The sequence below is a fragment of the Pangasianodon hypophthalmus genome, chromosome 24, assembly GCF_027358585.1.
Source record: "Pangasianodon hypophthalmus isolate fPanHyp1 chromosome 24, fPanHyp1.pri, whole genome shotgun sequence".
NCBI lineage: Eukaryota > Metazoa > Chordata > Actinopteri > Siluriformes > Pangasiidae > Pangasianodon > Pangasianodon hypophthalmus.
The window spans coordinates 16,808,857-16,830,713 of NC_069733.1; the positions used below are offsets into that span (position 1 = coordinate 16,808,857).

Below are 21,857 nucleotides of genomic sequence, written 5' to 3' on the forward strand. Positions count from 1 at the left end.
GGACACACAGACACGCTAAACAGGGACACACAGATACACTACACAGGGCTCACACAGGGACACACAGGGCTACACAGGGACACACAGATACACTACACAGGGCTCACACAGGGACACACAGGGCTACACAGGGACACACAGGGCTACACAGGGACACACAGGGCTACACAGGGACACACAGCTCTACACAGGGACACACAGATACACTACACAGGGACACACAGACACGCTAAACAGGGCTACACAGGGACACACAGATACGCTACACAGGGACACACAGACACGCTAAACAGGGACACACAGATACACTACACAGGGCTCACACAGGGACACACAGGGCTACACAGGGACACACAGGGCTACACAGGGACACACAGGGCTACACAGGGACACACAGCTCTACACAGGGACACACAGATACACTACACAGGGAGACACAGGGTCATCAGGGACAGAATCAGTGCTGACGTCCCAGAACACAAACCTTTATAACCTCAAATCACTCTTTATGTCTTTTAAACATTTCTATACATCAGAGAAAACCTTATCAGATGTGATAAGACTCTCTTATCAGCGTTGTGTTATCACTCCTCAGAGATCACATCACTTTAACCTGTAACCTTTTATCTCTCATAAACACAACCACATTAAACCGTTGTAGCAATCAGGAAGTTAGCTCGTACAATAAAAGACATTTACCTCAGATTTATTTCAGAGATCTGCACAATTACAACTATATAATAATAACTATTATTATTATTATTATTATTATTATTATTTTATGTTTATTTCTCTAACAACTTCCTCACAATCAAGAACATTTTACAATTCAGTATACAAGATATTTGTATACTGAAAAAAAAAAAAACCTAAATTAATTTAAATATCAGTTCATTATTTAAATGTGTACAGTAATATTTTGGCTATTTATTGGAGTAATAAATATTGTTATTATTTTGGTGCTGTAAGAATCCTCAGTAGTGCACACTTACACTTAAACACTTGATTATATCATTTACACTAGCCAGCTAGGTGGTAAGAAACTAATAAAACTTTTAAGTAAATTTAGTTTAATTTAGTAATCTTAAACAAGTCTCACATTTATTTTATACATTTAATTTGAGCCTCATCTAAAGCTTCTGGCTAAACAGAAGAGAAATGAAGAATTTCTCACTAACTAGTCAGCTGGATTGTAGTTACGAGGTTAAAAGTTTGCCATCAAGAATCTTTTTAATCGTATATTTATTAAAAACTCAGTTGACCCTCATTATTATTCAATTTATCAATTAACATTGATTCATTTTCTATAACAGCAGCTCTGACAGTAGTGCAGCTGCACGTCATGGGTTTATATTAACGCACTTGCAATTAACATAAAAAAAAATCAAACCTTTGTACTTGTGTGAATAAAGAATTGTAAACTAAACATATAAAATATAGATAGAAATGCTGCTATTGTTGTGTTACTGTGCTGTAAAGGTCCTCAGTAGTGCACACTTACACACTTCAACACTTAATACACTTTGTCTGAGAGATATTGTGATGACATTGTGGTGACTTTTGACCTCAGTTTAATGTTTTTCTGATCCTCAGTGGTGTCCTGTGGCGGGCTACAGCCGCCCAAGCACGGGCAAAAAGAAGGAACGCTGTATTTGGAGGGGGCTAGTGTCAGATTCTCCTGTAACCATGGTTACCGCCTCTATGGCTCACAGGAGCGTGTATGTCAGGAAGACGGACGGTGGTCAGGAGAGGATGCACACTGTGTTTCAGGTGATATAACGTGATGTAACATAATATAATGTTCATTTAATTTAATTTAGGTTTTATTTATTTATTTACTTTTTCTTCTTCTTAATAATAATAATAATAATAATAATAATAATATTGCTACAACCTAGAGTTTAAACTATATTTTTTCCTTTTTTATTATTTTTATTTTTTATTATTTTATTATTATTTTATTATTATTATATTTTTTAACACCCTGTGCACGTTGCTCCTCATTACAGCTTCTGAGTTTGTGTGTTTGTTTTTTTTTAGCTGTGCAATCAGCCGTTCTTAGTCGTACTTCTTTCCCAGTTTGTCCCTGATAATAATTACGCCTGACCCCCTGTGTGTGTGTTTGTGTTCTGACTTTGTTGTACATTACAGATTACAGTGTAAATCCCAGTCAGCGCTCGGTCAGTGCTGTAGTGTAGAGTGTAATTCACTGAAACACACACTATGCGGCAGTGTTTACACACCCTGAAGGCTGTGTGTTTGACGTTCCGCAGTGTTTCCTGCTCCTCCAGTTCCCTGTACGATGGGCGGAAGTTGCTAAAAATATACATAAACTAAACCGAGTATAATTATTTTATTTAAAGAATAACGAAGTGATAAACAGTCATTTGATTTTTCATATGACAAAACTAAAAAATAGCTGAAAATTATAAACATACAGTGTGTTCGGAATTATGGTGGAAATAATCAATATTTTTCAATAAACAGAACGTTACATGATGATTATTTATTATTTTATTACGTGCTTTTCTGCTATAATTTAATCAAATGTTTCACTTCAGTTATCATTTGCTGTGGGTCATTTTGATTACTTTTACCTTGTTCATTGTTTGACATGAGTACATTTTCTCAATTTGACTTATTGTGTTATTCATTTAACATGGATAAATATTGGTACTTTCCCTTTGTTCTGTGTTTTGCATGCCTAATTTTGGTTACTGTGGCAATTTTTATAAATTTTTTGAGTTTGTCATTTGGCATAAGTCATTTTGTTGACTCATATTTCGTTGCTTTGTTTATCGTTTACTCTGGGGAAATCTCGTTGCTTTGATTTTGTTTATTCTGGGTAAATCTCGTTGCTTTGTTTATTGTTTGGCTTGGTGAAAGTTTGTTGCTTTCATCTCACAGTTTGTCGTACGTCATAATTGTTACTTCCTTCTTGTTTATCGTTTGGCATAGATCATTTCTGATTCATTGATTTGCTTCATTAACCATCTGGTATACATTATTTCTGTTGTATATGTGCAACTTATCAGTAGAAAACGTCTAAATATGAAGCGAGTCATTTTAGACTCGACACTGAAGTAATGAAAATGACCCACGGCGAATGAAAACAAGCGCAGGTAACAAACGGTGTGTTTACATGAGAAGGTTTTACAGTAATACACACAATAACAGTGGGTGACATGATAATAATATTGATATCGTGATAAATGTTGTCACGTTACACTTTTCTGAGATATGTGATGCATTTAAAAAAAAAAAAAATTAAATAAAAATTACAAACTCTGGAAAATTTGATCAATCTTTAAAATTGTAAAAAAAAAATTTTTAATTCAGATTTTTACAAATTTAATTAATGTGGGTAGACATTAAATCAAAGTATCTTCAAACATTTTTAAAGGTTTAGTTTTAATTGCAACTCTGCCGTTTTGCTGGCAGTTTGTTAGGAAACCTATATATCATGATACAAATTGTGGATCATAGAAATATCTTAAAATATCATGATATGATATTTTTTTTGCATATTGCCCACCCTTACATACAGTGTGTGTGGGCATTACGACTTAATTAAACCAGTTCAACATACGACCCTGTAACCATTCCCTTATTTTACAATGTGGAAGCAACATCCAAATCTAAAGAGAAGTCATTTATCAATACTATATGATCTTTTCACATGATTAGAGTGTTGAGACTGGCTGTGTATTTGGTCGTGCCAGAGTGCGGGAGCAGATGATGGTGTGTTATGGTAATAGTTAAGCCTGTTGCCCAACTCCAGGCTTGGGAATGGGAGCCCCATGCTCTGCATATTTTAGTGTTTCCCAGATCGAACACATCTGATTCAACTCAGGTAATTAACGAGACGAGTCTGGCAAGTTAAAGCAGAGAAAATGCAAACGTGCGGGCGTGAGAAACCTCAGTAGTGCCAAGTCAAACAGCTTAATGCATAGCACATAGCAATACCAAGAACAGCCTAAAGTCTACGTGTACAGGAAGGCTATACACATGTACGTACAGTACACTGAACTGAGAGTTTATTAGATAGATCTGTGTTAGCGCGTTGTGACTCCTTTGATGTTCAGAGGAAAATTGTTCCATATGGACATTTGTGCGTTGCGCATTTCTTGCACAGTTGGTCTTTCTGCTAACAGCTTTTTCCACTCCATGCCAAAGATGTTTGATAGGTCTGACATCTCAGGGCTGTGATCAAGGCTGCTGAAGCAGTGAACCAGTGGGTGATGAAAGATGTGAAATGTTCAGATACACTGCGGTGTTTCAGACAATCCTCAGGGGGTACTAGGGGCCCCAATAATTTACTTTTGTCTTGCTCTCATCTTGTTTTAATGCCTCTGCCACTAGGTGGTGGTCAAAGGTCTGGAATAGTTTTTCTTCAAGACCTTCCTTTCTGTTTAAAGTATATTTTAGGGTATTTGAGGCATACACATGAGTAACATGCAGTACTTGTTAGTCCTGTTATGTTGCTATGTCGTGTCCATTATCATTTAATTGTCACATTTTGTTAGTATTGTTTATTTTCTGGGTGACTTCCACTCGCTATGGGTTATTTTCTTTGTAACTTTCATCTTGTTTTTCCATTAGATGTTGATCATTTTGTCAATCTTGACACGCCTATACCAAACAGGACGGATCCATGGACTCAGTTACTTGTTTCAAATTCCGACTCTTCTGACAGCATAAGAGCTAAGCTTTCAGCTGTCATGGTCCATTAAAAAAACAACGTCTAGCAAGTGGTCTGCTCTGAGATACTGTTCTTCTCTGAGATGTTGAATTTGGATGGAATTTGGATAGATTTTGGATTTTGCCTGCATGGTTTTCACTGTTCTCCTTTGACCTCTCTCATCCACAAGTTTTGTAGACAGGATTGCTGGTCACTAGTAGTTATTTCTTTTCTCATCAGTCTTGGTAAAATAAACTGCACTTTTTAAAGTCACTTTAAGGTCAAGGTCAGTTGCAAACAGGCATCGCTGCTTCTTCTTACCAGATTTTCATGAAAAATCCTGGTGCATTTATAGAACAAAAATCTCAAATTTGGATTCTGTAAGACTTCCTGCCACTGGTTCTCAATCCTTGCTTTGCGATCTTTAGAGTACTGCAATCTTTCTGCGAGCACTACAAGACCAGTTATTCCAGACTTATCAGAGTTGAAGCTTGTAGTTTTTGAAGGGTGTTTTTTATGTCCCTTAATGAAATGAACTTTTGGTTAATGTAGGGCTGTAGTCAAGACCGCCATTGTCAAGTCCAAGAACACAACTAGCCAAGATCTAAAGAGTAAAGACTGCGTCTTAAGGGAATCAAATCCAAATGAAAGTGAGCCCAAAAACCATCAAATCCTTTTTGAAACCAAGCTTTTACTTCAACTAGCTGGCGTCATTCATGCATTGTGCCAATTATTAAGCTGTTTTCTAGAAAAAAGAATGACTTCTTGCTAAACATTGTGCATCCGAGAAGAAAAGACAACATTCTTTTTACAAACTCTCAGAATGGATCAAGACCATATTTGGCAAGACCTATGAGACAAATCCAAGTACAAATGCAAATAAGCCTGAGACAAGTCCAAGTCAATAAAAAAACATCTCAAGGCTGGCCTTGAGTCATCAGACAGCTTTATGACTCTTCCACTACATTTCTTGTCTTTAGCTTGCTCACTTTCTTTCAAACACCACATGACCAAAATGTCCTTGTTGAAATGACACTCTAGTTACATATCTGTCAAAACGTGATAGCCATTTCCAAGGCAACGTAGTATTTGCAGCTACCGTCCAGTACACCCATGTATTTACTAAATTCCACCGCCAGCACACCTGGGGCGGCCCTGGGCTTTTTTATTAAGTCGAATCAGATGTGCTGCTGATGGAATTTAACAAATAGCTGATGTGCCTCGACGAGAGGTTCTCCTACAAATGTCTACAGGCTGTTATTCTGATATTATAGTAATCATTTTTTAATGTCCCAGTTCCTCCGTCTCCAACTCCTCCTGCTCCGGTGATCTGTTCCCTTGTTTTTTTTTGTTTTTTTTTTTTGGTGTGCGTTTGTGTTCTTTAACCTCTGAGTTCTTTAGCATCATTAGAGCAGAACTGCACACACACTTCCTCCATGATACACATCTACAGGATGGTTCCATCCCAAATCAGATCTGGAGTTTATCCACCAAACACATGAAGACACTTAGCTGAGACACGGTTCATCGCTCCTGACCTCTGCTGTGTTTTTAGAGGGAAGTGGAGCGAAAAAAACATAACTGGAGACCACCTGTGTGTCTCAGTATTAACCTGAAATGTTGGGGAAAAAGTTTGTTTGTTCAGTGCGGAAATTTTTTTATTGTTAATGATTAATATTCCCAGCTATTAAAATTTGCATAGTGAAAATGATATTTAAATACCATGCATGTGATCTAATAATAAATAGGTCTAATAATATATGTATTATTATTATTATTATTATTATTATAGAAGATATAAAGAAACAGAATTTTTTCAGAATATTATCAGGATTAGAGGATAATTTAAATTATTGACATGTCGAGTTTATGTCATTTTTGAATGTATAAAATTGCCAAATAATGATAAGAGGAATATTAATATTCAGAATGATATTCATGAGCAAGGCTTGAGATTTCATCACTATGATTTCAGTGAGATAATGTTTTGAATCATGCTGACTTTTGATATTAGGAATAAGACACTTGGGGCTGTGCTGTTACAGTAAAATAATCAACAGCGGAGTGGTGTGTTGAGGCAGGGTTATTGTTACCACCCCGAAGTTGATTATTTTCCTAAAACAGCATGTTCCAACGTGTTTTATTCCTCTTATACCACAGCAAGTGTATTAATGAATGGCATGTTATACATTTCATCCATTTATAATTACATTTAATGTTGGAAACAAGTTAATTTGTGTTCTAACATGCATTATAGCAGCTATAAACAGTCATTCCCTCACCAGCCTCTCTTTTTTCTCTCTCTTGAAGTTAATAATACAAAAAGACACAGTTTATATTACAGAGAAGCCAGAAAGCGTGAACTCGTGAAGCTGAAATACAAAGCATGAAACCGATTTACCGTTATAAAGCACTGACACTGGAGACTCCTTCTATAAAGCTTAAATAAACATCTCTTTACAGAAAGCATGACCATATCAACAATTATACATTTTTAGTGTGGAGTTTTAGTGTGGAGTTTTCACCAAACATGTTCCTGTACAAGTTATTACTATAGAAATGATGTTATTACGTATTAGAACAAGCGCATTAATATAAACATGTGATCTGTATTACAGCCGGCACTGCCATCAGAGCTGCTGTTACAGGAAATTAATCAACACCTTCTGACCAATCAGATTTGAGAATTCAGCAAGGCTGTGTTATAATTATAAAATATCTTACTATATTAATGAATATGCTTTTAGGTTTATATTATTTGTGATATGTAAATAATTATATTTCTGAAATTTAGGGATTAGATGAGGTATCATGTTATCTAAATAATGTTTTGCATATTTTTTTTTTGTGTGTGTGTGTAAATGAGATTATGAGGTTGATATGGAGCCATAAGCGTTACGGTGGTGACCCACTGGAATTTTTTTTTTCTATTGATGTGACTTAAAAGCAAAACTTTTGGCGCACACTCCATTTGTTTCCCTCTGATGACTCTTCCTCTTTTCCTGTCCTCCTTTTGTCTCCTTTCTCTCAGCGTCAGTGATGAGTGAACCCGAGCTTCTCTTCTGTAGGCGTTTAATGATTAAAGTTCTGATTCGAAGAAAGGTGAAGTCGATCTTAGGGATTTAAGGATTTAGAGACGGATTTATTAAAAAGGACACTAACAGGTGGGAGACAACTCATCGTCTCTCCCTCAGTCTCTCTTCCTCTTTCTTATCTTCTTTGTTGTCTTTTCTTTTTCTTAGTGATGAGGAAAAATCCTTCAAATCCTATAATGCCAGATATAATTATATAGCAATGTCATCTCCTTACACACACTGATGTGGCGACATTTTCGGTTTATTGTTTTGTGAAAGCACCAACAAAACATTGGCGACATGAACAAAAAAACAATTTAATTTTAATTATTTAATATTCATAAAAATATACGTATTTAACAAAAAAGGAAGGAACATGGAAAAGGCATGAATGATGTTATAAAGTTGTTAAAACTTATTCACGGTATTTAGAAAAGTGTATCAGGATGTTACTATACCGTATCAGCATTGTTTCACTAGAAGACAACAAATTAAAGAACAGTGTATGCAGAAGTCACTGATGATGATCTGGAATGAAAGAAAAATAAAATGTACAGTCAGATATTAAATGTTAAATGGAACATATAAAAGAATTAAAAAATGAACAGTGCTAAAATAAATCAAATAAAACCTAAAATAAAAAATAAAATCGAACACTTCTGTCTATAAACATTAGCTAAGACTCAGTTCAGTGGCTAATTAGTACCAGACTATGAGGCTGTAATGTGTTTTTATATGTTTCTATATCTTGGGTTTTGTTTTTTTAAATGTTTTTCCTCATTTAGAGAAATACATACCATCGTTAATCCCCCCCAAAGATGCAGGTTGTTGTTTGTACAGTAGTTGGTATCAGCCCTCAGGCCAATACAGAAGTAAAGGCACTGTCATTATGGCTGTTTTTCTTTTAGCAAAGGGATACCTGCTGAAAATGCCGAAGAAGGTACGAACAGGACCTGGTGCTCCAGACGTTTAAGACCTGGTAGTGTTGCGTATTGAAATGAGTCGTTTCAGAAAGTAGTAAGACGTGTGTATAAGAAGAAAATGTGAAGTAAAGCTGCAGCTTGGTCTAAAATACCACATGGTGATTACAAATACAACTAGTTTGCTGAAGTAGGTTTCACATATTAAGCAATTTAGCTTGAATGCGAAGTGGGAGGAGCTAAATGGTTCTTGAGACTTTTTTTCATGAGATGACAGAGACTTTCGGTTCATGAGATATGGGCCAAGAAAGAAACCCTGTGCCGTAGCGCCACCATCGGGCTGATCAGGCTCATCTCGCCTGTCTGAGTACTAACTAATGACCAAGTTTCATGTCTCTACAATTTACAGTAGATTTGGTCTGCACAAGTCATTTTATGGAGAAAAAGGAAGAAGAAGAAAGAAAAGAAGGAGAAAATCCCAAACAAAAGACAGCAGGGTTCCAGCACTTTTGGTGCTTGGACCCCTAAGTATATGAATATTTACTATATAAGGAATAAAATATATGGAGGTGTGCCATTACAGGAAATTAATCAACGATGGGGCGGTGTGATGAAACAGAGTTACCTTTACCCTGAAGCTGATTATTTTCCAATAATGGCATGTCCCAAAGTGGTTTATTCCTCTTATACCAAAGCAATAACTTGCTTTAAGTAAATTTACCAATGATTGCAATTTTTATATATTATTATAATAGTACATGTACTTTTTATCTGTTTAAAGCTACATTTAATTTTGTGAAACATCTGCGACAAAACTTAGTGTGTATTATCGCGTATGTTGTAGCAGCTATAAACATTCGCTCCCTCATTCTCTTTTTTCTCTTTTTTGAAGTTAATAAGACAAAAAAAAAAAAACACAGCTTATCAAGTTACTGAGAAATCGAGAAAACCCTTTGACTGTTACAACGCGCTGACACCGGAGACTCCTTCCATATATGTTCAATAAACATCTCCTTATAGAAAACTTCACCATATCAATTATCATAACAATTATAGGTGTTTCTTTGTTAAACATTGAAATCTTTTTTCAATTTGATTGTATAGATCTTCTGCCATACAAGTGAATGAGTTCTTTAATAAAGAAATATATTTTAATTGTTGCTGTGGTATAAGAGGAATAAAACACTTTGGGACATGCTGTTGTTGGAAAATAATAAATTTTGGTGTGTGAGCAGTATCTCCGCTTCATCACACCACCTCATTGTTGATTATTTTCCTATAACCGCATGGTGCTGAGTGTTTTATTTCTAACTTAATGTTCTACCTTTATTCTCTAGTCACTCTGTAAGTCACTTTTGTTTAGTTTTTATCCTTGCGTTTTGTTCTACTTCTGTGTTAGTAATCTGTAATCGGTTTGAACACTTTCTCTTCTCTTTGTACTGTAAATAAATCTTCATAAACACGGTTCGTAACCAGGGCAGAGAGGTAGATTATTGCAGCAGGATATGGGCTCTTAGCCTCTTTATCTCTCTTTCTCCGAAGCCCACATCCATCAGTGTTTAGGGTGATGAAGCTGCTGCTCCAGAACACTTTCCCGCATTAGCATGTCACGCGCATGCATTCCTCCTCGGTGAGAGGGGAAGAGAGGGAAAGCTGGGGGTCAGATGAAGGCATGAGGGAGAAAGAGAGAGTATGGATGACAGAGAAAGGGAATAGGGCAGTGACACGGTGTCTGTGTTTCAACTGGTGCCTTATATGCACCATTTAATTCGTTTCGAAAACGTTTGACATCACGCCTCACATACTCGAGAAGAAAAGATTACTCTGACAAGGTGGGGGTGTGGTTTAAACCGAGGCTAACATTAGCTAACTGCTATAGAGCCTGAGCTAGCATAATGCGGAGATATATATATATATATATATATATATATATATATATATATATATACTTTTATATTTATATATATATATATATATATATATATATATATATATATATACGCACATTATAAAATATGTTACATGAGGTGTATTTTTCCAGTTGTAGATTATGTATAGACTTTTTATTTATTTCATACATAATTTTTCACATATTTCATATAGATAAATAGATAATATACTCAATTTATTTAATTTATATAGTTGAATTATTGAATATATTTACATACATAATTATGTAGCAATTTTTATTACATTTATATAAACAGCAAGCAACAAAGCAAGTATCATAAAAATAGTTCATTTCTAACATGCATGTACTTTAAAATATTTAAACACATTTTACTGGTAATTTAGTGTTTTTTTTTGTTGTTATATTTTTTCTGTGTCATCACTGCAAATTTTTTATTCCTGAATGTCTAGTGAAGATATTTTCAGTGATTTTATTTTTTAATTGTTTTATTTTTTATGATTTTATTGTAATAATCATTTCTCTGTTTTATTGTTGAGTCTTCCTCTCCCACTCTTAATATTAATATTCACTAGTTGACACACACACACACACACTCAGTTTAGGTAATGATAAACACATTTGATTCAGATCTGTTATTCCTGGATCAGACGTTCCTGACCTCACATTCGGTTCACATCAGGACAAAAGTCATGTTTGTTTGCTATTTTTTGTAGACGACATTTTGGGAATCGTGTTGGGCAGCGTCGGTGCGGTCCTCACCCTGGTCGTCATGGTGATCGCAATCGTCCTCTACACTCGGAAACAGAAGAGGTGAGCTCATACACTCTTTTGGTCTGGTACTTTGGTGTGAGTGTGTGTTTGTGAATATGTCTAATACATGTGAGTGTATGTGACTGGATTTGTGTTGTAATCACACACTAATTCACCAATTTCACTAAAGTTTATATAAATGAATCGTGTGGGTTTCCTCCGGAGTTCTCCAGTTTCCTCCCAACTCCCAGACATATGCTAGTAGGTGTATAGGCTGCTCTAAATTGGCTCTAGGTATAAGTGTGTGTGAGAATATGTGCAGGTGAGTGAGAGTATGTGTGTGTTTGAGAGAGTATGTGTGTGTTTGAGAGAGTATGTTTGTGTTTGAGAGAGTATGTGTGTGTGTGTGAGAGTATGTGTGTGTGTGTGAGAGTATGTGTGTGTGTGAGAGTATGTGTGTGTGTGAGAGAGAGAGTGTGTGAGAGTGTGTGGGTGTCAGAGAGTGTGTGTGTGAGAGAGAGTGTATGTGTGTGTGTGTGTACAAGAGAGTGTATGAAAGTGTACATGAGAGTGTACAAGATTGTGTGATAGCGTGTGTGATAGCGTGTGTGATAGCGTGTGTGATAGCGTGTGTGATAGTGTGTGTGAGAGCGTGTGAGTGTGTTCCAAATCAACATTAACATTGTCAGTGCTGTCTTACCGAACACTACATGGCACACTGAATGTCTGACCGGCTGTGTTCCAAATCAACATTAACACTGTCAAATGCCTTTGTTCGGAGCAGTATAATAATAAAGGCGGAGGTGAAAGCATCTCTTTGTGCGTTAAAAGGGAAAGTTCAGCTCGCGATGTCCCGGCGGTCATCATTAATCTCCCTCCTCTCAGGACGGATCAGAGCGATCGAGTCTCACGAGTTGATGAAGACGAGAAGTAATATAAATAAGAGATAAAAGGGGACGAGAGCGTCCAGCCCTGTGGGTGAAAGTCATAAAACTCACCTGGACTTGTAAAATGTGATACACAAAATCCACACCTGCACCATCAGACAGGAAACACGCAATAAATCACTCGGTTTATTACAAAACTTCATCAGAGCTTTTATATTTCCAGAGACGTCTCTACAAAGCTTCTTTAAGGGAACGAAAATATGAAATAGTTTCATATTTAGGAGTTTGACACTTTTATTTCACAGTGTTTTTGTCTTCTGTCTTATTTATTTATTTACTCATTTAATTACTTACTGATGTACTTATTTACTTACTCACTTATTTACTGTCTTTTTTATTTATTTACTTACTCACTTACTTATTTCTTTCTTTCTTTATTTATTTATTTGCTGACTGACTGACTGACTTACTTATTTACTTACTTACTGACTTTTTTATGTACCTTTTTACTTACTAATACAGTGAGGCCAAATGTTTTCCTGCTTATTGTTATTTATGCTTATATTTACTTACTTACTTATTTATTGTGTTATTTATTTATTTGTTTACTTACTTACTGACTTTTTTTTTAAGTACTTATTTACTTACTAACACACTGAGGCTAAATCCTAAATGTTTTCCTGCTTACTGTTATTTATGTTCCCTAGGTATAGGGTGTAGGGATAGTGTGGAACCTAGTAGTGCACTAGAACTCACTAGAACTCTTTAAATTCAGCCACAGAAAAAAGACTCCATTAAGTGTCTATTGAAAATTAATTACTTTCCTGTACTTTTTTGTTTTCTTTATAATTGCTACATAAATTAAAATGTGAAAATTAATGCAGAGAATAAATACCCTGCATTTCTCAGGAGTTTTCTACATCAAGTGACCTGAAGGCCAAAAGTTTGGAAACTTTACGCGAATAGTAGGAGAACATGGGATCTTAAACTTTCGAATGTGTGTAGAATTACTTTATTAGTTCAGTGACAGGACAAATGTATCTATTGGTCCCAGTCTGATAAACCTGAATCATCTCTTTCTTTCTCCCTTTCTTTCACTTGTTGCTGTTCTCTCGTTACTGCCTCATTTTCAGGGCCCTTATTTGTAGTGTAGAGTTACAGCCGGGGGGGAGGAGGAGGGGGAGAGGGGGAAAGGGGGGCTGAATATTGCCCCTTTGTCCCCTCTTATTACCCCACCAAAGTCTTTTATCCTGAGCGAAGAAGTAACAGGAGAAGAGTTAAAGATAACACACCTGCAGAAAGAGAGAGAGAGAAATCGCAAGAGGGAGAGAGAGACGGAGGGAGGGAGGACGGGAGACATAGAGAGAGAGAGAGAGAGAGAGAGGTAGAGAGAGACGGAGGGAGGGAGATATATAGAGACACAGACAGACAGAGAGAGCAGGAGAGAGAGTGGGAAACAGACGGAGGGAGGGAGAGAGGTAGATATAGAGAGACACACAGACAGACAGAGGGAGGGAGAGAGGTAGATATAGAGAGAGAGGGAGAGAGAGAGGTAGACACAGACAGACAGACAGAGGGAGGGAGAGAGGTAGATAGAGAGAGAGAGAGGGAGAGAGAGAGGTAGACACAGACAGACAGACAGACAGAGGGATAGAGAGAGAGGGAGAGAGAGAGGTAGACACAGACAGACAGACAGACAGAGGGATAGAGAGAGGGAGAGAGAGAGAGGTAGACACAGACAGACAGAGGGAGGGAGAGAGATAGATATATAGAGGGAGAGAGAGAGGTAGACACAGACAGACAGACAGAGGGAGGGAGAGAGGTAGATATATATAGAGAGAGAGGGAGAGAGAGAGGTAGACACAGACAGACAGACAGACAGAGGGAGAGAGAGAGGGAGAGAGAGAGAGGTAGACACAGACAGACAGAGGGAGGGAGAGAGATAGATATATAGAGAGAGAGGGAGAGAGAGAGGTAGACACAGACAGACAGACAGAGAGAGGGAGAGAGGTAGATATATAGAGAGAGAGGGAGAGAGAGAGGTAGACACAGACAGACAGACAGACAGAGGGAGGGAGAGAGATATGATGGGGTTTCCAGTCACCTGTTTTTGCATATAATTGTACCTGGATGAGAAACAGGGAAAAAAGTCTTTCCTCTTTGTTTGAAGTGTAAAAGTTGGCAGATGCATAACGTATGTTTCTAGTAAATTTTGTGTGCGTGTGTGTGTGTGTGTGTGTGTGTGTGTGTGTGTGTGTGTGTGTGGCTGTCACTCTTTTCACCTATATATATGAAGAGCACATACATGTGAGCCTGTCACTTCTGTACCAATGTTCTCCAAAGCGCACTGTTTGTCAGAGCAATATTTGTGTGTGTGTGTGTGTGTTTTGCAGTTTTTTGAATCAAGTACCATTTTATAAGCTGTCAAATAATAAGTCATTTTGTTACATTAAATCGAATTTGCAGTCATGTTTAATGTGATAAAACGATATTGCATTAATGTGATAATTACAGCTGGGATAATTCATGCAGCAGTATATTGGTGATATTCTAGACTCCTATTCATATCAATGCTCACCATCTCTTCAGTCATATATCATCGTATTAGTCTTTTTTTTCTATTTTTGCTGTATACAGTAGTGCACTGTGGTAATGAACAAACAGACATAAAGCTAGTTTATAAACAGACAGAATGATATAATCGAGTCATAGTACGGAAAATATCGTCATCCTTGAAAGCAAAGGATTAGTGGCTCCTTCTTTTATACTGTGTAGTTAGATTTACATGAACTGCCACAAGACTTACTAAAAGTCTTTGATACCCAAAAGTCTTTTATATCTACTTTTATTTGTTCATTTTTTTTAAGAAAAGTGAACTGAAGTACTGTAAGAAGAGTAGATGGAGTTGGTTACTTTCCTCCCCTGTATATTTCAGATAATACCACACATCCTGACACAAGCAATTAGAAAGAAAAATCTTCCTCTACTTAGACGAGCCAAAACAAAAAGACATTAATAGACGTGTTTAATAACATCTTAACTACTGTAATCTTTCTGTAATAGTCTATACATCCTGGGTAGGTACAGTATAGATAAATGTATAATTTATGTGTAATTACATGTGTATTAGAGACATTTAGTATACAGATAAAATGATTAGTGTGTAATACTGGTTAGCACTGTTGCCTCGGGTTGGGGGTTCGATTCCTGCCTCCACACTGTGTGCGCATGTTCTCCCCGTGCTTCGGGGGTTTCCTCCGGGTACTCCAGTTTCCTCCCCCAGTCCAAAGACATGCGTTGTAGGCTGATTGACATCTCTTAATTGTCCGTAATGCCTGGCATTGGGTTGGCACCCCGTCCAGGGTGTCCCCCGCCTTGTGCCCCGAGTCCCCTGGGATAGGCTCCAGGCTTCCCGTGACCCTGTGTAGGAAAAGCGGTACAGAAAATGGATGGATAGACATCCTAAAGTCCTGTGGTTTCATTTTGAAGTTTCTGAATGAACCCTGTATATTTAGTTATGCTTACAGTTATTGTGCGTGTGTGTGTGTGTGTGTAAAAATGTCTTGTGTAAATGTATTATGTCTGATACGAGTGAACATGTGTGTAAGTGTAAATACAGAACTATACGCTTACACTTACTGTCTGTGTGTGCACGTGTGTGTGCATGTCGTGCCTTTCTTATCCCAGACGCCCTGGTACTTTCCAGGTATTGAATTTCCCAGCATGCCTTAGCAAGCCCAGGTCCCACTTACCACAATTGAGTAAAGTCATTAACTCATGGGCACACACGCGCACACACACACACACACACACTCTTGTACACTCACTGCTACCTTATGCGAAGTGGTGAAATGTAAAGGACGGCGTGTAGGGATGATGTGTAGGGACAGCTACGACAACCAGAAATACAGTTGCATTGAAAGTGTAGTCATGGAAACCAATAGTGACAACTCGAACACGAAAATGGAGTGAAGTGTATGACTATTTATTTGTACTAAACTCTAATTTAGAAAATCAAGCACCAAGTTGCTTCAGGCGTTGAAACGTTACCATAAGCTTAGCGATAATGTCAGGAGTAGGTGATGTAGCTTTTTAAAATGGCCAGGTTAATTAAATTGTTCTGAATTCATTAAACAGAAGAACATAATTATCTAGAATATCTAATTCTGTTTCCCTACACAGTAAAAAGCTTAATTTAATGTGCTTGAAATGGGATTTTTGCTGTAGTACACTGAGAGGCTACAGAAACAGGAATCAGCACGTTTAAGTAGCTATATGAAAGTTACATGCAACAAGATCATAAATTTAAGAATCACAAATCTGTACTCATACTCATAAATCTGCAGCAGTAATGACAGTCATCGTTGTACAACCACAACGTTCTAATTTATGGATAATTTATGTGAACCGCGATGCCCATGCTGAAACCTAGTTTATGTATATACAGTGCCTTGCATAAGTATTCACCCTGCTTGCACTTTGCCATAAGGGTAACTCTGAAGGAGCTGGGGAAATTCACAGCTAAAATGGGAGAATGTTCAGATGTTCACAGGACAACCATCGCCTGGACACTCCACAAATCAGGCTTTTATGGAAGAATGGCAATCCAAAAGGCATGTTGGAGAGACTCAGAAAACATTTACAAAAATATTCTCTGGTCTTATGAGACCAAAATTGATGGTAGCATGGTGGTGGTAGCATCATGTTCAGCATTACCCATGGCCTCTTGGTTTCCTCCATGAACTTTTGTTGCAAGGTCTTTTCTAGGCAGAGTTGCGGTTGCGGACATAATTTGTCTATATTTTAGTAACGGATTTAGTGATGCTCAGAAGGGTATTCATACAGTAGTTTGCAATATTATTTCATAAACAAACCCTGATTTTTCCAGAACATTCTTCTGGACTTGTATTGATAGCACTGTGGTTTTCATGGTGCTGTTTGTTTAGGTTTTCTAACAAACTTTGGGTTCTTCCAAGAACAGGTGTATTTATTTTGTGTTCATTTTATCTTGATTTATCACTACAAAATATGGTTCAAACAGTTCAAAGGGGGTGAATACTTATACAAGGTACGTTGATCATGTTGAGATCACACTGATGAGCATTATCCCTGCAGCGTGGAACTAAAAGAGAAACTAGAATTGGTCCTGCCGATGAAAGGTGCCATTGTTCATGAGTTATGAAACACTAATAACACTTATTTATTATCATTTAAGAATCCATTGTTTCCAATCATGACAAATCTCTGCTGAAAGAGAGCTTGTTATCCACGCTGGAGTTTTTAGATGCGGTAATCCACATCAGCATAATTCAGACCAGTTTTGTGTTATGTGATCCACTTTTCCGTTGTGTGTTTTGTGTTATGGGAGGCTGATTAAGGGCGAGTCTGGTTTCAATACGTTTCGGTCAGTTGGAGATCAGTTTTAGGTCAGCGATTATAAAAGTTAAAGCCACAATCCGGATGATTTCAGTGCTGGTTATTTTTATTTTGGGGTTTTGATGTTAGCATGACATCTATCATATTTGTCATCCTGGAAATGGGTATCAGAATATCAGAATCGACTTTAAACTCACATCTTTATTGTATTACAGAAAAAATGTATCTTGTATTTGTCCTGCTTTCCATGACGAGATGATGAGGTGCATGTTTTCATTGTGTTTGTGTTTATTGTAAGAGGTTGAATCTTTTTGGTCAGCTTTAGATCAGCATTCATTAAGGTTAAAGCTGCAATCTAAACAGGTTAAGTTTAGCCCCTGAAAGGGTTCTTTAGTTTGTGTCTGTGAAGAAACCCTTATATGTTCTATGCAGAACCCTAAAGCAGAGTGTTTCTCTTTCAGAAATGTTTCATTAATCATCCAAAGAACCCTTTTATTTAGATTGCGTTCTTACAATGATTATTTATTTTAGAAATCAGCAGTCTGTCTGTCCATCAGTCAATCAGTCTGTGTGCCTGTGTACTTACCTTCCTGTCTACCTGTCTATCTATGCACCAACCTGTCTACCTTCCTACATATCTGCCTACCTGTCTATTTACCTGTCTATCCACCAGTGTCCCCACTTGTCTACCTACATGTCTATCTACTTACTTACCAGTTTACCCACTTATTTACCTGTCTTCCTAACTATTTATCTGTTTACAAGTCTGTCTTCCTAACTACCTACCTACCTACCTACCTACCTACTTACCTGTCTACCCACCTGTCTCCCCACATCTCTTCCTACCTACTTACTTGTCTACATTCCTATCTACTTACCTGTTTACCAACCTACCTGCCTGGCTGTCTATTGCCTCCCACCTATCCACCTACCTGTCTACCTGCCTGTCTACATGTCAGTCTGTCTGTCTACCAACCAGTCTACCTACAGGTCTCCTAAACCTATTTAGCTGTCCCCCTACCTACCTGACTACCTGTCTTCCTACCTACTTAGCTGTCTACTTATCTGTCTACCCACCTACCTGTCTCCCAACCTACCTGTCCCCCCACCTATCTCCCTAACTACCTACCTGTCTACCCACATGTCTCCCTACGTAACTACCGATCTACTCACCTGTCTCTCTACATACCTACCTGTCTAATCACCTGTCTCCCTACATACCCACCCACCTGTCTCCCTACCTACCTACCGACCAGTCCTCTCACCTGTCTCTCTACATACCTACCTGTCTACTCACCTGTCTACCTACCTACCTACCTGTCTACTCACCTGTCTCCCTACCTACCCACCCATCTGTCTACCTACCTACCTGTCTATTCACCTGTCTCCCTACCTACCTACATGTCTACCCACTTGTCTCCCTACATACATACCTGTCTACTCATCTGTCTCTCTACCTACGTGCCTGTCTACACAACTGTTTCCCTACATACCCACCCATCTGTCTACCTTCCTACCAACCTCCTGTCTTCTCATCTGTCCCTACCTACCTACATATCTGCCCACCCCTCTCCCTACATACCCATCCACCTGTTTACCTATCTATCTGCCCACCTGTCTACCCACCTATCCATATACCTACCTTACATTTATTGACCATATCCATAAATCTGTGTAACTGTCCTTCTAGTTGTCTGTCCATTATGGATTTATATATGTGTGTGTGTGTGTGTGTGTGTGTGTGACTGTCTGTTTATATCTTGATGTTTAGGAGTAGGGGTTTAGAGGATAGTCATTGATGTTTTTACATTATTTCTGAATTATTTTTTAAAGGCCTGATGTCACAAAAATTCTCTCTGTGTTTGATGATGAGAATTGAGTTTTGTGTTTGTGTTTCTTTCACAGAGAAAGAATAAAGGAGAGAGAAAACAAGGCAGTTTATCAACACAATGCCGACAATCTGTGAAACGCCTCAGCTGCTGCGCTAACACTCCATTATACTGTGAGATTTTACTGTGCCTTTTAAATGCAACAGTGCACTAAACATGATGTAAAGCTTCCTGATTTTTATATTTTTTTTTGCAGTATTGACACCCAGCAGCCATGTTTTTAAATTGTGTAGGTTTTAATTAAACCTGTCGTGATGTGATTAGTTTTTTCCATGGTGCTAATTTCGTAGCAATGCCCTCTCCTGCCAGGGCTAACCTCACTCACGACTGAACCTTTGTGCATTATTCATAGTCTAGTATTGTGTCTGAAGGATATAAATACATTAATTGTACGAAAAAATAATCAGGGATGGACAGAATACTTTCAGGAAGTAGAGATAGCTGAATATTGAATACACTGTCCTGAACTAATGTAGTAATGTATTCTGAAAGTGACATCAGCATTTATATTGGGAAAGTTCCTCATCTTCAGAATCAGGTTCTGCACATGCTCAAGTTGATTTAAAGCGCTGGTGTGGCTGCGGATTTTCATTTTAATCAAGCATGAGGCACACCGTGGCTTTTCAATCGAATATCAGGTGTGACTCCTGCTTGGTTGGAAATGGATTAGATATAAAGTTAAGAAAATATTTAAATATTCTTTAAAAAAAAGAAATTTTAAATAAATTACTCAGGTTTAGTTCATAGTTTTGGTCTCTGTACATATCTGTCAGAAATGTGGTGTGTCAGAAATGTTTTTATTGGCCAATAGATAAAATGATTAAAGTCTTCTGAATTGTTTTATTTCAATTCATCACTTTGAAAAATCAAATCTGAATGGTAAAAGACAGCATTTTAAAATTGAATATCTGAACATCACAGTTTTCTCTGAATGTAGAGAACATATGGTCTGAGTATTTACAATAAATGAGGATGACGTGGTGAGTGTGTGTTCCAGTGTTTTACAATAATAATGTGTATGACACAATGGTGCTGCCATCTCGGGTAAGTATTTAGTACAGTAGTTCAGGGGTTTGGGATGCAGAATTTCTTTGGGAATTTTTTTCAAAGTGATATATCGGGGGAAAATGTTGGTGCCTTTCAGTCGTACGAACATGCAGGTTGGGAGTGATATTAATGAAAAGTGAAATAATCTTTTTTGAGAAATATTATAAAATACCTGAATTTGTTGAATAATGGCAGGATGAAATAAAAACAGATTTGGATGTGAGTGGATCTGCAGTGTTTAAACGCACTGCCCTGGAGGGAGAAAGGAGATACAGAATGACACGTGTGTGTGTGTGTGTGTGTGTGTGTGTGTGAGTTCTACTGTAATTAGAATGGTCTGGACTGCTGGACATTTAAAGTGGTGTGGCAGAAAAACAGGAGCAAAAGAAAGGCAAAGGAAAATGAGAAGAGGTGAAATGAGTCTGAACAGAGGATACGTAATAAAAAGGAAAGATTCAGTGGAGGAGAGAGAGAGAGATAAAGAATGATGAAAAGAAATACAGGCAGAGAAAAAAAGAAAAGAGAATGAGAAGGATACTAGTGCTACAGAGTCCTGTTTCTAGTGAGAGAGTGAAGCTAAATAAAATAAGGGAGAAAATAAAAAGAGAAGGAAGAGAGCAAAAGAAATAGAGCAAGAGGACGAAAGAATAAGAGGGAGAAAGAGAGAGACTGACGAAAAGGTAATACTGGGATTCTAGGAAGAAAATGACATGAGAAAAGTCAAGGAAAAAAGACAAATGAAAAATGAAGAAGGAGAAAGGCATAATACAAGGGGAAAAATGATAAAAATGAAAAGAATGAAAGAGAAAAAGCTACCCAGATGAGAAAGAAAGAAACTGAAGAGAGATGACAAGAAGAAAGATGGAGAAAGAAAAGACAGAAAGAAATATAGAGATAGAGGAAGGAAAGAGTGAGAAAGAAAAACAGATTGAGGGAGAAAGGAGAGAGCTTCTGAGGGAACAGTGAAATAAAGATGGAAGAAGAACATGATTGAGGAGTAGAGAGAAACAGACAAAGGGAAAATAAATTAGAGGAGAAGAAAGGGAGGAGATGCAGAGACAGAGAAGACAGATAAAAGAATGAGGAAAAGAAAGATAGATTCTAGATAAGGACAGAAAAAAGAGACAGAAGAAGGAACAGAAAGAAGGAGAAAAATAAAGATGAGACAGAGATAGAAGAGAGATGAAGGAAAATAAAGAGAAAAGATGGACAAATAAGAAAAGGAGGGAAATACGAAGAGATTAGAAAGAAAGAAAATGGGATGGAAAGAGGGAAAGAGAGGAGAAACAGTGAGAAAGAGGAGATTTGGAATGAGAGAAGG

At 37.5% G+C, this 21,857-nt stretch overlaps 1 protein-coding gene across 1 annotated transcript in view; it reads left to right on the forward strand.

Annotated features, from left to right (window-relative positions):
• The window catches only part of susd2 (sushi domain containing 2), a 32,158-nt gene extending 11,685 nt beyond the window's left edge, over window positions 1–20,473 (forward strand). Inside the window, exons 14-16 of the mRNA XM_026931295.3 lie at window positions 1,594–1,770; window positions 11,301–11,397; window positions 19,506–20,473. Coding sequence (XP_026787096.3) covers window positions 1,594–1,770; window positions 11,301–11,397; window positions 19,506–19,566 — 335 coding nt within the window. The 3' untranslated portion in view covers window positions 19,567–20,473. The remainder of the gene's footprint in view (window positions 1–1,593; window positions 1,771–11,300; window positions 11,398–19,505) is intronic.
• Window positions 20,474–21,857: the final 1,384 nt, after the last annotated feature.